The sequence below is a fragment of the Beta vulgaris genome, chromosome 1, assembly GCF_026745355.1.
Source record: "Beta vulgaris subsp. vulgaris cultivar EL10 chromosome 1, EL10.2, whole genome shotgun sequence".
In the NCBI taxonomy this organism is placed as follows: domain Eukaryota; kingdom Viridiplantae; phylum Streptophyta; class Magnoliopsida; order Caryophyllales; family Amaranthaceae; genus Beta; species Beta vulgaris.
This window is the reverse complement of record NC_079202.1, coordinates 6,168,214-6,185,989: the sequence shown is the minus strand read 5'-3', so window position 1 is coordinate 6,185,989 and position 17,776 is coordinate 6,168,214. Positions and strand designations below refer to the sequence as shown.

General features: G+C 37.5%; 1 protein-coding gene and 1 long non-coding RNA gene across 2 annotated transcripts; one reads left to right on the top strand and one right to left on the bottom strand.

Annotated features, from left to right (window-relative positions):
- Positions 1–4,790: 4,790 nt before the first annotated feature.
- Positions 4,791–11,084, top strand: LOC104905111 (probable alkaline/neutral invertase B). Its single transcript, XM_010693556.4, has 5 exons — positions 4,791–5,186; positions 5,658–6,083; positions 6,767–7,198; positions 8,980–9,538; positions 10,547–11,084. Exons 2-5 carry the CDS (start codon positions 5,685–5,687, stop codon positions 10,840–10,842), a joined length of 1,686 nt encoding a protein of 561 aa, XP_010691858.1. The 5' UTR covers positions 4,791–5,186; positions 5,658–5,684; the 3' UTR covers positions 10,843–11,084.
- Positions 11,085–14,686: 3,602 nt separating this feature from the next.
- Positions 14,687–16,290, bottom strand: LOC109136232 (uncharacterized). The gene is made up of 2 exons (XR_002041119.3): positions 15,814–16,290; positions 14,687–15,571 (listed from the first exon to the last, which is right to left on the bottom strand). It is a non-coding gene; the product is annotated as an uncharacterized LOC109136232 (long non-coding RNA).
- Between the last annotated feature and the right edge of the window lie 1,486 nt (positions 16,291–17,776).

Sequence of the window (17,776 nt, the reverse complement as noted above, 5' to 3'; positions counted from 1 at the left end):
GAACAAGCCCTTTCTTTGATGCCTTCACTCTGTCAATCTCTCCAATAGAAGGCTTTTTCTTAACAGTTGGCCTATGTTGAAGTTTCTCAACAACTGGTGCCTCAATGGGGGGATAATTTGATGTTGGCCACTGTTGAGGGCCATTTAAAGGCTCTAAAGGCCAGGGATAAGCCTTAAGAAATGATACATTTGTGAAGCATTCAGCTGCATAGTGTTCCGGATGTTCGATGGCCTTCCAAATGGCTGCTACAACATGAATGCAAGGCACACCACTTAGCTATCATGCGTTGCAACTACATGTCCTCTCTAGCAAGCTTACCACAAATCTTGTTTGGGTTGCTCCTTCTCTAACCCCATAAGAGCAGTGACCATCCCAGAAAGCAGACCATCCCCGAGCATCAACCTTTGCCTTATCTAACTTTTGTTGAATTCTAGGGCATATAACAATGTCTTTATTAGCTATGAAATCCCTCTTCTTATGTAACCTTTCCATTAAGCCCTCTCTGATATCTTCAAGCATAGTAATCATAGGCTTATGTCTAGATGATAATATGTAAGCGTTGAATACCTCATTCATATTATTGTCTATGCTATCACATTGGGACTGAGAAGAAATTAAGAAATGCCCTAACCCACTTTTTGTAATTTATTTTCATCAAATCTTGCCCTGCTTCTATAGATATAGATGAGAACAATTCCATGTTAGCTTTGAATTCATTTTCTGTAGTGCTCTTAGCTACTTTCCAAAATCTCCTTATGTACAACAAACCACCACCAAAGACCTGTCTAAAGTTACAATGTACATGTCTGGCACAACATCTTGTTTCATCCTTGGGCCAAACAATTGAAACAGCTTTTAGAAGTCCCTTTTGCTGATCTGACATGATAGTGTAACCACTCCCGTCTATGGCCTCTAAATCATCAGCAAGTAGTTGAAGAAACCAACTCCAAGTATCAGTATTTTCAACTTCAACATATGCCCATGCTATAGGAAACATTTGGTTGTTTCCATCCCTCCCCACAGCCACTAATAACTGACCTCCAAATGGGCCTTTCAGAAAGCATCCATCAATTCCAAAGAAAGGTCTACACCCTGCTAGGAAACCCTTCTTAATGGTAGCAAAGCACATGTATAATCTTTCAAACACATTGTTGTCAAGCTTGAATTTTATAGTGTTCTTGGGATTTGATCTTTTTATCTCAAGCGCATCTCTATGAAGTAAAGAATATTGCTCTTTATACTCCCTAAGAATTAAATCTTGAGCTTTCCTTTTTGCTTTTAATGCCAACCATAAAGATGTTTTAACACCATATTCTGACCATATGGTGTCAACTATTTCTTATACTTCATGTACTTGTTGACTTTAAACTTAGTGTGGTATGTTTTTGCAATCCAGACAGCATGTACTTTTTTTACAATAAGAATCCTCCCACAATTATGGTTTGGCACATAAGTTTTCACAGTGAATGTAGTTTTCCCACTATCAAAGGAAGCCCGTATGTATCAAGGATAACCCTTCGCCTTACATCTACCCCCAATAATCCTCTTCTTATCATTTTTAGAGAAATTTATATCCCTCCCTTGGTTGACACAGTATGTAGTGATGGCTTCTCTGAACTCTATAACATCCTCAAATTCTTGTCCTAAAAGGAAAGATGTGTCATTTTCAAAACTACTCAACATAAGGTTGTTTTGGTGCCTATGTACTTTAGGTTTTTTCTTGGGAGCTGGTTGTTGGGGAAGGAGGAAACCACATTCAGCATCATCATCTGAGTTACATGGACTATTTAGGTAAGACTCGTACTCATAATCACTACCCTCATTCAATGGATGTGTGCTACTCCTAGCAGCAACCCTATGTAATGACTTGGATTACAAGGGAATATGCAATGTTGTTAAAATCGAGATTCTAGTTTGAATCGAAAACAACCTTTAGAATCAGATCGTAAAATCGAATCGTAGAATCGTAAGATGCTACAAACATGTATTATCAAGATATTGTACTCAATCTTCATTGAATATGCTAAAATTATAAGTTAAAAGACCTAAAAATTAGAAAAAATAGTTGTTTACCCACTATATTGGCAATAACTAATAATATATATCTCTTATTTTCTTTCTTAGCATGATTTAAAATTGCGAGGTTTTCGCCAGTCAACAGAAATGTATAGAATCGTCTAGAATCGCGAATCGAATCGTCTACCATATTTTGAATCGTAAAATCGTAAGATTTTAAGATTTGAATCGCGATTTTAATAACTTTGGGAATATGTGAGTTTGGCTTCTCCAAAACGATCGAAGCCCTTCCCTTGAAGCTGCTGAGTTGTTGACCATTAGGGAAGGCCTCAAGATTGTCTGGGATTGTAGCTATTTCAAGTTAGAAGTTGAATGCGATGCCATGTCTATTGTTAAGCTTCTAAAAAATCTGGAGCAAGATGAGAATCACGCCATGAGGGTGGTTGTTTGAAGTTTGGCTTATTTACTTAGCCTTAGATTAGCTTTTAATGGGTTTTATAGCAATGTTTGAGTTACTTTAGGCTAATTTTCTATCTATTCCCTTTAAGTTGTGCAATATTCCTCCCTTGTGCGTTTTCTTTAGGTGTTTGGTTTGATTTCAAGACTTACCACCATGCTTGGAGGACATTCCCACAACCCGAGGCAAGTAATCGAAGAAATAATGGGGCATTAAGGAGATCGAAAGAGGAAAAGAAGAGGATCAAAGACTAAACCGAGGGCCTGGATCAATCAACCCCCGGGTCAGCTTATGATTTAACTCATTGTAATTAGCGAATTAACCCTTGCTTAACCTTACTTCCTTGTGGAATCCACACTTTACTTATCCTCTATTGGGTAGTTTAGGTATTGGGCATGTTTACAACGAGCCCGTCATTGTTCTTGATACTAATCGTGAAGCGAATGAGTTTGCTCACCTTATGATAGCACAAGCAGAGTACCACATCTTATTCTCATCTTAATTTGCCTCAAGTTCTTGTTAGTTATCAAAGGCAAATTAACCTAGCTGATTATTTCAAAATAATCCTAGTTATTCTAATTAAAACTAGTTAAATACTTATGATCTCTAATTAACCTTAATAATTAAATCCCTAACCATCCCACTTATAAACCCACCCCCACCCAACCTCCCGCCACCCAGCCCTCAAAACCATACTCTCCCCTTCCTAACCCTCACCTGGCCACCTACAAACCCAACCCTAAAATTCCCCTTCCCCAGCCTCGAAACACCTCCCTCCTACATTTCAGAATCCCCACCCACCAACCACCTCACCCATGACGTCAATTTTGCTTGCCTAGCCACCCTATGTAACCCTCCTCTTCCCACCAACATGTCCTCAAAAAGACCCCATTGGGTTAATATTTCAGTCCTCTCAAGAAAACTCTATTGTACCTAGCCATAATCGAGGAGATTAAATTCCACCAATTAAATAATGCGCCAACGGCGAGGAAATAGAGCAGTAGCAACGAGCTTCTGGTAATGCAGCTCCAGTTGCTAGTGGCGGAGCATCATACATATAGAGGAGAAAAACTGGGAAGCAACAACTTAGTAACCAAGGAGAGAGAGAAGGCCATCGCGAGAGACAACCATCTTAACAACCTGAAAAATGTCAGAGAGGGATGCACTAGCGGAGGATATTTCGGAGGTGGCGTCACAACACCGGAGTAGCAGCACACCAGGCGAGGAAATATAGAAGATTGTTAGAGGGAGGTTGAAAGAGAAAGAAGAGAGTATGAGAAAGTAAGAGGGATTTATAGCTTGGGGTTGACAGCTTTGATAACATGGTTCGATTTTTGTATGGAGGGCATTCAAGGGGAGGGCGGAGAGAAGGGGGAGGAAGAAGGCTGGCATGGGAGGAAGGAGGGAGGATAGAGAAAGATGAGGAAGAAGAAAACAATAAAAAAAAAGTTAGTAATTAGGTTTGATTATGTTTAATTAGGTAGATTTAGGCTTAATAACTAACGAAGTTTACGGCTGTTAGTTAGAGGTGGGCATGGGCCGGGCCAGCACGCGGCCCGGCCTGACCCGTTGTCCGCTTCGTGGGCCGCGGGCCTGTCACGGTCAAACAAATTTATTTCAAGCCCGCACCGGCACGAGCCCGCGTGGTCCTGCCCGCGAGCCGAACGCTCCTTTCCTTTGTTTTTTAGCCTAAAACTGTCAAATATCCTAAAAAAGAACATAAAACATGGGCCAGCCCGCAAGAGGCACGAGCCCGGCCCGTGGACAAAATCTGAAAATTTCAAGCCCGGCCCGGCACGGCCCGCCACTCACGGGATTTGGCCCGGCCCGCCATTTCTCAAAGCCCGAGGGCCCAGCCCGTGAACAGGCCCGGGCCATGCCCAGGTCTACTGTTAGTTATTAAGGATATTTGATGTATTTATCTAAACCACAAAGGCATCTGGTGCAATTCTGAAACAAGAAGGGTAACTAATACATTTTCATGAAACCTTAGCTTACTTGGTAAAATAACCGTTTAATATTTACAATTAAAATTATGATATAACATATAAATCTTTCATCCAAATTCAATCTAGTTGATCCCAAACAACTAAAAGAGGTTTACAATAATACTTGCATTATCCTCGAGTTCTTAAAATAACATTTTTCTTTTGATAGAAGTATTCAAAATATATAAGTATATAATATTCCTACCACAAATATGCTATGCCTCCTCAATCCCCTCACGAAATATATTGGATAGAAAAGTCTTACAAGAAAACAAAAAAGAGGCATATTAAAGGAAAGATATAATCCTTTCATACAATGCTGAAAGTGACAATATTTTCATTAAGAATATCTTCTTCAATTCATGATGCATGTGTACTGTATATTATTATCCAATATATTTCCCTTCCGGAAAACGTCTATACCTTCTAATACACCTAACATCCCCGAAATTGCCACCAAAAGTTACATCAAAATCCTTTAGCCCTGTCAATTTTGTCAACCAATCCGCGTCAGATTCCCCATTTGCACACTATCATGGATTTATTAAAAATCCCCACCTATAAATATCACTCACAAATCACGTTTATATCTTCTCATTTATTAGACTCTCATTAATAATTTCCTCTGTTCATTTTGGTTGAGTTTCTTCATACTCCTGTTAAATCTTCAAGAGGGTTTTGGGCAATTTTCATTTTTGGTTAATATCGATTATTTGATTCTCTGGTATGTTTTTTTTTTTTTTTTTGCGATGTTCATTTCCTCCTTTTTTTTTGTGGTGATTTTTGTTTGTTTTTGTTTTGTACTTTTAGGAGTATAATGTACAGTAAAAATGTTCTTTTTGTTTTGTTTTGTTTTTAATTGGGTTATTGGTCAACCAATGTGATTCTACTTTCTGTTAAAGAAATAGCTGAAACGTAAGATCTACAAATAATCTTACTTTTTTTATGATTTTTGATTATGTCACATGCCCTTTTACCAAATCTATGAAAATGAAATTATACCAAATCTGAGAATTATACATGCTTCTTCTTCATATGTTTTACTTGGTTTAGAATAGTTAAATCTTTGTGAGTTTACTACATTAGGTTGACTTTTCATTGATTGAGACTGCTATGTTTTTGTTGTTATACTATACTAATCCAATTAATTTGGAGAACCCAAAAATTGAAACATCTTCATTCCTTGTTTTTGTAGATTTTTGAGGGATACCCAAGTCTAATCATGTCTCAAAATGGTGGAGTTAGCACTAGCAACGCAATTTTTGAGATTGCTGATGATGATTTCTCAAGATTTTCTGAGAAACCCAAACCCATAATCACAGAAAGGAAGCGATCCTTTGATGAGAAATCCTTCAGTGAATTGTCAATTACAATGTCCCCTAGACCCTTTTACAGGAATTCAGAGAATTCGTCTCGGGTTTTCGAGCCCGTTGACAGTATATATTCATCTGGTGGAAGGTCTGGTTTTGATACACCAAGATCAGAAAATGGGTTTGAGACACATCCTATTGTTTCTGAAGCATGGGAAGCATTGAGGCGATCGATGGTTTACTTCAGGAATGAGCCAGTTGGTACTATTGCTGCTGTAGACCACTCTGAAGAAAAGCTTAATTATGATCAGGTGAAATTTTCTTTTGCTTTGCTTGTAAAGCACACAAAGTTTTAACTTGGATCTACATATGTGACAATGATCATTGTAATTGCATACTATGTTTTCAGGATATAGATGTTGTAACAAACTTTTAGCTGCAACTCGAGTTTATGATGGTCATATGAACAAAGGAAATTAGCTTCAGATCAATCTCTAATATGCTAAATGTTTTTATTATATGATTTTCATGTTATGAGGAATAATTATCTAATGCATATGGTGTTTTAAAGGGTGTTGTAGAATTGACTTTTTAATCACTGTGAACATCATGGTTCTTTCATTAGTTAAAAAACTTCATATTGCTATGTGCAATCCTATGGTTTGTTTGTGTGAAAGCTAAGTAAATGTAACCTTAATACTGAAATAGAATGCTTCTTCTGCTTGACTGTTTCATATTTTTGGGAGGCTTGAGGCTCTAAGGAACTCACTTTCTTCTATGGTTGTGGCAAATGGATGTTGTTTTTTAAAGTGAAATTTTTTATATGATTATTGAGTACATATTTTAGATCGGCTTTCAGTTTGTTTTCCAAGGTGGTGTTTGTTTCTTACTGTGAACTCGAGTCCTCTTTGAATTCTGTGGTTTTCGTTTAAGATATTACTTTCCGAATTTCCATATACAGGTCCTGATTTACTAATGTATGTGCTTTCTGCAGGTTTTTGTGAGAGACTTTGTTCCAAGTGCTTTGGCCTTTCTAATGAATGGAGAACCGGATATAGTGAAGAACTTTCTTATCAAGACCCTCCGCCTCCAGTCATGGGAGAAGAAGGTTGATTTATTCAAGCTAGGTGAAGGTGTCATGCCTGCTAGTTTCAAAGTACATCATGATGCTGTCAGGAACACTGAGACGTTGGTTGCTGATTTTGGTGAGGCTGCCATAGGAAGAGTAGCTCCTGTTGACTCTGGTTTCTGGTGGATTATCTTGCTACGTGCGTATACGAAATCAACTGGAGACTCTTCCCTGGCTGATAAGCCAGAATGCCAGAGGGGTATTCGTCTTATCTTGGGCATATGTCTTTCAGAAGGCTTTGATACTTTCCCAACCCTTCTGTGTGCAGATGGGTGCTGTATGATCGATCGTAGAATGGTTTGTTCCTTGCCAGCTTTAGCCTCAAGTATATGTTGGAAAATGACATTTTATATATTGTTAAATATGATTTGTCATTATAATACTCTATAAGTGTTTACGTGCCAGGTCAACCACCTCTTCTAATTATTTGCATGAAATAATTGCAGTAGTACAGTAGCTGCATCATCCATGCTGCATGTCAACTACATTTACATGGAATAATTGCAATAGCAGTACAGTAGCTGCGTCATCCATGCTGTGTGTGTGTGAAAAATGCCCACCCCAATTACGGTTGCATCTGATTGATGACATATGCAACCTTTGAATATAGTTAGCCTCTTTGAAAATCTAGCTGCGCTTTCAGCTAGCTTACAGCAGAAATTAGGACATACGGTAAATAACATATCTTAGCAACTTGGTGTGACATCAAGGATTAGTGTGGGATTTCCTCTCTTTTGGACTTTCAGTGATACACAATCTTAGAATTATGTTTAGAGAAGAAATGGAGTTCCAAAAGTTCCTTCAAGGGACGTCTATTGTTCCGTCTAAGTTTATGATACTGATGATTTATATATCAGATGTACAATAGTGATGTTCATTATTTTCTTGTATCTCAAGTGTTACTTTTCTGAGAAGTGATGTCCTTATTGCTGAAATTGGTTCCAACTTCCATCGTTGTTGGATCCTGGCTAAGAGAGTCCTTTAGTTGAAATGTTTTATCCTTAGTTCTGTTTGCTTCAGGGATCAGTAGCTTACTAGTAAGCTACAAAATGGCTTGTGTTAGACCTCTTCTTGACGATGTACTTTAGCGTATGCATGACGTCTCCTCGCCTTCTTTGTTAATACAATCGTTTCATATGCTAGTATGTTGGATAGACCTATCTGCCTTTCTGTTGCACCTTGTCATTTACTGTGAGCTTACCCTGGCTGTGATTCTATGTTCAGAACATGTTTCCCTCCTATTCTTCTTGTAAGGTCCATTTTCCTAGTCAATGAGGCCTAGATGACAGAGAGGTGTATCAGCTAGCAGACTGCAGAAATAGACTTCTGTTTGTAGCCTTCTTGCACACATTATTATATTTAGAGTCAAAACACTACATTCCAGTCCTCTTTCCGTACCTCACTTTTTCTTTACTGGGATGTCCCAAAATGAACTTCACGTTTCTTATTCAATTAAATTAGAATATTGTTTCGTTTTTGCTTCTCCAGGCCTGCAGTCCGTTTTCTTTCACCATTGCCACACTTTCCTCTTGCTTTTGTTTTTTTCTACTTTTACTATTCTTGATCTCCGTGCAAAAGCCAAATGCGAAAGTTTATCAAGGGCAGAGGGATTAGTAAACATGTTAGTTGAATGCTGTTGACCTGCCATGTCTTTGAGCTCACTTGATCTGATTTTTGTCTTTTGGGAGTAGATCTAATCTTAGTTTTGTAGATACTGTGACTTTGGAGTCATTCACTTCACTGTAAGACAGTGCATGAAGACATTAGATTCTTGACAATATTCCTTGTTGTTTGACAAGCTCTGGCTCTGAAATCTAGAACTGACTAGTAACATGTCATGCATTATATGATTGAATTCTTGATAACACGGTGATTTCTATTCCTGTCATCTCGCTATTATATATAATATCCAAAAGGCAGTTCATTTCTTGCACCATATATTCACCCTTTTTCATAAAAGAATGTGAAACCTGGATAATCATATAAATTTTTATGTTGATTTATGATTAAAATTAAGATTATTTCATATAATTGTTTTTCTGTACCCTTGAACTAAAATTAAGTTCATTTGTCATTAGGGTATCTATGGTTATCCCATTGAAATCCAAGCCCTCTTCTTCATGGCTTTAAGGTGTGCCTTGCAATTGCTTAGGCCTGAGGGAGAAGGGAAAGAGTTCATCCAGAGAATTGTTGAGCGGCTTCATGCCTTGAGCTATCATATGAGAAACTACTTTTGGCTCGACTTGAAGCAACTCAACTGCATCTATCGCTTTAAAACTGAGGAGTATTCCCACACAGCAGTCAACAAGTTCAATGTGATGCCGGATTCTCTTGAAGACTGGGTATTTGACTTCATGCCTGTGAAGGGTGGTTACTTTATTGGCAATGTCAGCCCAGCAAGGATGGATTTCCGGTGGTTCTGCCTGGGGAATTGTGTTGCTATCTTGTCTTCTATGGCAACCCCAGAGCAGGCTTCAGCAATTATGGATCTTATTGAAGCTCGATGGGATGAATTGGTTGGTGAAATGCCTCTTAAAATCAGCTATCCAGCTCTGGAGGGTCATGAATGGAAGATAATTACTGGATATGATCCAAAAAATACTCGGTGGAGTTACCACAATGGTGGTTCATGGCCAGGTGAAGTACCTTGCTCTGTTGTTTCTTTTATATGCTATCTCAAACTACAAAGTCATATATTTGGTAGCTGTATAGAGATCTATTTTTCCCCTTTCTGCTTGCTTCAACTCACCCCTTAAAAGTGGGATATGCTATGCCAATCTACTTACTACTGAATTAGGTAGTGTAGGTAAAGTTTTGTTCAACTTATTTCAATTTATTATAGAAAAAAAATAAGTTCAGTTAAGCTTCAGAAAGTTATAAAAGTAAATCAAAGAAGTCAACGGTAAGTTCAGGTAAGTTCAGTTTACCGCAGTTTAGTCAAATTCAGTTGAATGGAAGACACTCTAGTGTTTGATTTTCTTTGTGGTCATGATCGTTTTTAGTCTGTTAAGCCATGAAAATGTTTTGCTAATTTCTGATGTTTGGCTTAATATAAAAAACAAAAGATAAAGTTTTCATTATTTGAAAGAGGGATAGCTCAGCTGAATATTTTTCAGTATAATTAACTTCACAGACAAGCAGGAACTTGTTCTGCGAATTAGTAGAGCATCATATGATGCAGAAGTGAGCTTCAGAACATCCAGCTCCAGCAGTTGTTCTGTGGATAAGTAGCATTATACTTTATCTCATTGTAAATAGTGTGTTTGGGAATTCGGATGAAAGAAGAAACTCAGCAAAATTTTAGAAAACTATCGATTACTAAGATAACTATGGCTTAGTTTTTTTTTAATATTTTTACTTTTATTTCTCAGTAGTTTTTCTTTTAAAATTGATGGATCATAGTATTTGGTCTATGTAGTTATCATAGCTGAAGAAATCTAAAATAAAAAACACTGTTAGCTGTTTATTTCTGCTTTTATAAGCCAATAAATGGAAAACTGCATCCGAAAATAGAGTAAATGTAAGTCTTAGAAACAGCAAAGTGAAACCTGTAACAATTTTTTAGCTTCTCCTTAGAAAAATGACATTTATTTTAACAAATAAATGTTTATACTAAATTATAAATCTCTTGGAATTGGAATGCAGTTCTACTATGGCTTCTGACAGCTGCGTGCATTAAGAGTGGAAGGCCACAGATAGCAAAAAGAGCAATTGAGCTTACTGAAGCCCGGTTGCTGAAGGATGGATGGCCTGAATATTATGACGGTAAGACTGGTCGTTTCATTGGGAAGCAAGCGCGTAAAAACCAAACTTGGTCTATTGCAGGATACTTAGTAGCAAAGATGATGTTGGAGGACCCTTCTCATTTGGGTATGGTCTCACTTGAGGAAGACAAACAGATATGTTCTCGTGTCAAAAGATCTACATCCTGGACTTGCTGACCAAAATGTCCTGTATTTACATCTTTTTTCTTGCCATTTTGTATGAACAACTGAACAATGGTGATTGGGGGTGGATGATGTGCATCTCTTCCTTTTTTCTACTTTGTTTTTTTTGAATACGCCATCGGTCTCCAAGTGAGGATTTTTGGGCACTACATTGTATTCTCCAACTTGCCGGGTGAAGTAAATTGTGGACAAAGGTCGAATTCTTTCAAGAAAATATTTTCTTTTTTTGGCTTTTATTCTGTTTGTTTCTATTTAATCTATGCATTTTTGATCCGTTTTTTAATTGTTACATTTCTATTTTGGGAAATTCAACTACTAACTTTGACCGATTATTTTGATTTCTGTATAAGTAAAAATATAGCCATGTATGGTCTTGATTAGATTCGTGTAGATTTATAATATCAACTTTTTATGATTTAACTTAAAAATAGTAAGAGATATTAAGAGTTAAAAAAACGTCTTGAATATCGTGCCTGCACAATGTAGCAATTAACAAGAAACGGAGGGAGTAATCTATACAATGTTTTTTCTACTCTTGGTAATATGTCTCATCTACGTTCTTCTCTTTTTCCACCCATGTCATCCACCTTTTAATATTTTAATCCACTTCTTAGTTTCTTTCTCCATTTTTTCATTTCCCTCTCATACTTTTGGGCTTCCGCCTTGGTTCTCCTCCAAAGTGAAGTGAGAAAACTAAAGGAAAATTGATGTCTAAGGATCCCAACTATGGCTCAGCATTTTTGATAGATCTTGTTTCGGTATTGAACAAAAGGGTACTTGATATTACGAAGCCGTCATGTATAACAATCATTGAACCTTGCCGGTTAGATGTGCCTGCAAGATGAACTCCAAGCACGGGGTGGGTCCCTGTAACGGAGCCTCCGACGCTCAATTCAGTACCCAAAGATGGATAACTATCATTGAGAAAGTAGGGTAATTTGTGGAGAGTGGATAGAGATCCCCTTACCTTGACCCTTAGTCCCATATTTATAATGGTGACTTATTAGGTTAAATAGTGTAAATGAGTCGCTTAGGGCCTATGGGCCACATAACGAGTTATTCCAGATAGAGGAATGATCATACTCGTATTGAGTCGGTATGTTATTGTTAAGGTGATTGAGAATATAGACACCGCGTTAGGTCGCGTCATTGTTATTCCCATACAACTAGCCCCCCGGGTCTAAGTTCGCTTGAAGATTGAACTTGAGCTGGATGCTTTATAATTTAGCTATAGAGTGTGCCTTAAGGCTTTTCTATATATTACAATCTCGGAATTAGTGTTACAAAGATAATGTCGAGCTTGTACCGTTGCACTTGGTTTCTTTTCAAGCCACGAGTTGCTAATCGATCAGCTGACAATACATGGTGTCGAGCTTGTACCATTGCACTTGCTACTTTTTGAATGACAAGATGCTAATCGTCAGCTGACAATACATGGATCCTTGTCGGAATTTGCTAGGTTCATTTTAGCTTGAAAGAAAAGAATGTAGTTTAACAATTAACAGCCGAGTCACTTTGTTAACTTTACATTTCTATGATGATTTGAGCAACTAATACTCAAATTTTTTCTGATGTCATATGCTCACTAGCCCCCCCCCCCCTGAATTGAGTTTATGTTCAGCTTAAGAGTGACATCAACAATTTTTTTTTTATATGAGGTAACATTTGTCTGACATTATCATTGATGACATGACAGGTGACTTAGTCAAAACATTATTCTATTTTGCAATGTTTTAGCCAATAACTATTATGACATACTTACTAGCCCTCTACTCTTAAGTCGAGTTTGAGTCGGCTTAAGAGTAGTATAGGCTAACATGTACAAAGTATGCTATGAATAGGAGTATGTATGCTCCTTTACTTGTGTCATAAATATTTGCTATGGATGTAGTCATGATTCTTCACATAAGCATATTTGAAGCAATCTAACTAACACTAATTGCAAGATTAACATATTAATTGGGTAGTTTGTGTCAATTTTAGACCTCTACTTATGCCCAATTTAAATTTGGCCACTTTAATGCATAGAAAAATATTTATAAGACAAAGCTTGACAAATGCATGTAATTTCACAACGAGACATAAGTTGTGCTCACATAAATGCTATAGGAAGAAGGACTTAGCTTTGCTCCCTCTAATGGGAGAAGTTAAGTTTATGATCTGCCTTATTGAAATACTAGTCCATACTTAAGCTTAAAATAAAGAGCATAGCTTCAAGAAATCATGAGCTTAGTAATATCTCTTGTTCTGCATTTGGAGGTTTGCATGTATACAAGACAAGTGTACTCGGTTAAGGTTTGCATGCACAATCCTCAGTGATTGTCTACAGAATTTCAGGAGCAATAGTCTATATATTCTGCTTCTCACTTAATAGTGGATTAGTATATCACTAATCGTTAGGGTTTGCTTATCCTTAATAGCAGATCCACTTAGGTCGTAGACTGTTAACAGACATAGTCAATTTGAGGTTTGCTTCTCTCTTAACGGCAGATCCACTTAGGTCGTAGACCGCCCATAGAGATAGTCAATTTGGGCCTGCTTCTCTCTCTCTAAAGACAGATCCATTTATTAGGTCGTAAATCGACAAGAGTGATTGTTAATTTGGGGCCTGCTTCTCTCTAACGGCAGATCCACTTAGGTCGTAGATAGACCGATGAGAGAGATAGTCATGCTGGTTGTTGTGTTACTTCTCGTTTTTCCCCTACAGTTAGTCGTTAATGCACATATCGTTAGTTCAGCCTGATTTGCCTAAATAAAGAGCATAATAGTATATGAACTGGAGTTTATGTACCAATAATGAGGCTTGCTCATATTTGATGAGGGTGTTGTCATTAGTATTAGGAGTGCCATGAGAAATAGATTTTGCTAGAGTGGAGTTCAGATCATATAGAAGTAACTACTTTCCTTTACTTGATTATTGTCCACATATAAGGTCTCATTTAGAGAGAAGTTGGGAAGATGACCCAATTAGTTAGAGTTTCTGCATGAATATGGTATTTTATTATAAGAGTACAACAATCATGATCACAAAATGATAGCATTATATAGCTATAAAACTTAACCAAACATTCTATCAAGCACTTAGAGTGCACAACGAACATTAGCTCATTAAAAGGAAAAGGAGCCTCTAACATTCTGACTTCAATGCGGCATGTTGTCAAATACTTTGAGTGCAACCGATGTGCTTGTGTACATCACATTGGTAAACTTAAGCCCAAACTCAGATAATGATCACAATCACACAATATTTATCAATTTATGACAACATCCAACAATCCCAGGCATATAGATAGAATAATGTGATGATTTTTTTGACTTGTAAGGATAAAAATACTTAGCTTATTGCTGAAGATGAAGAGATGTTTGGCGAAATTGAGTTGGTTTCACCTTGTGATTGCAACCTCACTCTTACTTGTTTGCTCCCTGTTGCCATAATCAGCTTGCTCCTCTATTTTTTTATAATTTGTAGCAATAAGTTCGCTTAAGAGTGAGTGGGTCTGCATCTCTTTTCGCATGAGTCGAGTAAGTAAGCCATGGATGGGTTTCGTTGGGCTAGTGGAGGCTTTGAACCAGCTACATTCTTGCTTGCTTGCAGTAGATTTTTTCTTTGATGGCGAATTGGAGATGATCCACTATTCTGACAATCAAAGTGGTGGTTCTTCCTCTAGCTGTCTCTCGAAAATTTTGTCAACTTCATATGTTGGATGGATGCAACATTACACTGTCGCAAACCAACAAGAACATCAAGTACAATGATTGTTATTCCGTATAATAGTAGGTGAACTTGATTTCTCAAGTCATCGTATCATTTTAGCACGCATAACACTAGCTTATAGAGTATAGAAAGACAATTGGATACTCTGACTTCATTGAAGCATATTGTCTAACACTTTGCGTGCTATATGGTGTGCTTTCGTACATGAGATTGAGTGATAATTTTTACCCCAAATTGATAAGGTACATAATTAGTTTAATGAAAAGTTACAACAAACTCAACCAAGGCAGACCAATATTCAAGTCATTGCACACAAATTCAAATTCTAAAATGTATATCTAAAAGTAACAATACAAATAGAGAAGTTATCATTCTATTGGATTTCTGTTTTGTGAAGGTTGTGATTCTTGCTCTCGAGAGAAGCAATTGAAAATCTGGCATTAGTTGTGAAGGTCGTCCAAGTAACGGCAGAATATACCGGAATTTAGTTCTTCTCTTACTTCAGTAGCTTCATCTTGAGTCATTTCATCTTATATGTTTGTGTAGGAAGTGAAAGGCTCCACCTTTGTCAATGTTTCCCATGGATTTCTATCCACTTTAATTATTAATTGGGAATTTGATAAAAGAATGAACACAATACCTCATGATACATATTTGTACGTCCCGCGCCCGCCTCTTGGACACTTGAGATTATCACTAATATGTTGATGAATATAGATCGATTCATGATTTTTCAATCTTTCGGACTAGCTAATTTTGAGTGGCTCGATAATTAATTACTAGTGTGAAAACGTGCCGCGGATTAGCATGTGATTAATGTTCGTTCATCCACTGATCTCCACTACTCTCTATCTTCGAGATTTCCGGGATATTGTGTCGCGGGCTGAATGGTTGCCACCGGGATCGGGAAACATGAAGCTCAACACTGATGCTTATGTGATGGAGGGTGGAGGTGTGGGTCTAGGGGCAGTGCTGCGGAACAGGGCCGTCTTGTTCAAGTTAGGGGCCCTGTCTTAAATAAAATTACGAGGCCTCAAATGGTAATAAATTTTAAACGAACATGAATCAGAGAAAATAAAATTTAAAGCATGAATCACCAAATATTGTCCAATTAATAAATAAAAATCAAAATTTGACAATTCAACGATTCACTTGGCAAAAAAATAATCAGAAAATAGTAATAAATTAACCAAAATTTCTGATTATAAAAAAAATAACTAAATAACAAAATTTCACAAGTTAGAAATTACCCTCAAAAAATAATTATATAAATTATCCATTCTCTGTCAAGTGCCATTCAGCCATTGCCACCCACCATATTCATCCATTCTCTGTAAGTTTTTTTCTTCAATTTGCTGCAGCTTCACTTCTCTTATCCCATCAAAACCCTTCTTTCTCTCTCCTCATTCCTTTAATCTCTCTTTCACGACTTTTCAACATGAGTTTCTTTCATTCTCGTTCGTATGTTCATCTATAATTGTTGTTTTATTACTTGTTTTCTTTGTTAAATGGGTAAACCAGAAAAGAAACTATCTTTGTAATCTTTATTTTTTTGAGAATTGTAATGGAGAAGATTTAATTATCTTGGGAATAAGGAACGACATAGGTACCATACTACCAGTTCATGGGGTTTGGGAAATTGAAAGGGAAAAGCGTGATATTGGTTGGCGAACGCGTGAGTTGGAATTTTTTTTTTTTTTTACTTTGGGCAGACAATTTAAATGATTGGGCCCTTATATTTTGGGGGCCCTGTGCAGTTGTTCACCCTGCACAGGGCCTTAGCCGGGCCTGCTGCGGAATACGGAAGCCACAATTGTCGCGGCAGGGATGCGTAGGCATGGTGCTCGTTGGTCGGCATCACTTATGGCAATGAAGTGGGGGCTGTAGATGGCTCAGGTACTGGGGTACAAGAACATTGAAATGAAGAGTGATGCCCTCGCCCTAGTGAAAGTAGTCCGCCGAAAAAAATTGGGGTAGAAGTCCTGTTGATCTCATCATGGAAGACATATGCATTCTTGGTGATAGCTTTAATGCTTGCCTATTTTCTCATGTTAAGAGGGCGGGAAATACCGTTGCTCATTTTTGTGCTAGAGTAGTTCCTTCAGCAGGGAGGGAGCATGTTTTTGTTAACAATTTCCCTCAAGGTGTGCTAGCCTTGGCGGAATTGGATATTGTTGGTGATTAATATATTTTGGTTATGTTTTCCCCTAAAAAAAAAGGTTTCGGAGCAATAATTAATTATTGTCCCTCCTTCTAGCGCCAATTGTTCCGGTATTATTAAACAAAAAGGTACCTAATATTACGAAGTCGCCATGTATAACAATCATTGAACCTCGCCGGTTAAATGTGCCTGCAAGATGAACTCCAAGCACGGGGTGGGTCCCCACGATGGAGCCTCCGACACTCAAGTCAGTACCCAAAGATGGATAGATATCATAGAGAAAGTACGGTAATTTGTAGAGAGTGGAGAGAGATCCCCTTACCATGGCCCTTAAATAGTGTAAATGAGCCGCTTACGGCCTATGGGCCACATAACGATTTATTCCAGATAGATGAATGATCAAACTCATATTGAGCCGAGATGTTATTGTTAACGTGATCATGAATATAGATCACTTTAGGTGGCATCATTGTTATTCCCATACATAGGCTAACTTTAGGGGATATTGTCTTTTATTGGACTCATATGACAATATCACTCGCTAAATAGGTAAATTGATATTATTTTTTTTTCTTTTAATTTCATAAATCTTTATTCTGTCTCCCTTTTTTATTGTATGTCTTTCTTCTTTCACTCTCCACCCAATTTTCTATCTTCCTAAATCAGATGAAAGCCACCGGCAACAAACCACACCGGTGGCAACATATCTTCCCCATTTTCCTCCTTTATCTCTCATCATTCTTCCTCCATTTCCTTCATTAATGACGGAGGTTTCTTTCCTACATTTTCCTTAAAAAGATCAGGTATTCGTTGATCACCACTTATTACTAGAAGAAATATTCATCCTTCATTCCTTCATATATTGGTCCACATTATCCCATATTTCAATTTTCTCTCTCCTCGCTGAACGTCGTCATCCATCACGACGATAATATATTCGCACCCAATTCTTCTAATCATGCTTCCAAACCTTCAAAAAGCTTTAATTTTGCTCCCGGCACCATTAAATATTGAAATAATCAGATAAATTTTGTTATTGACTTGTTTCATTA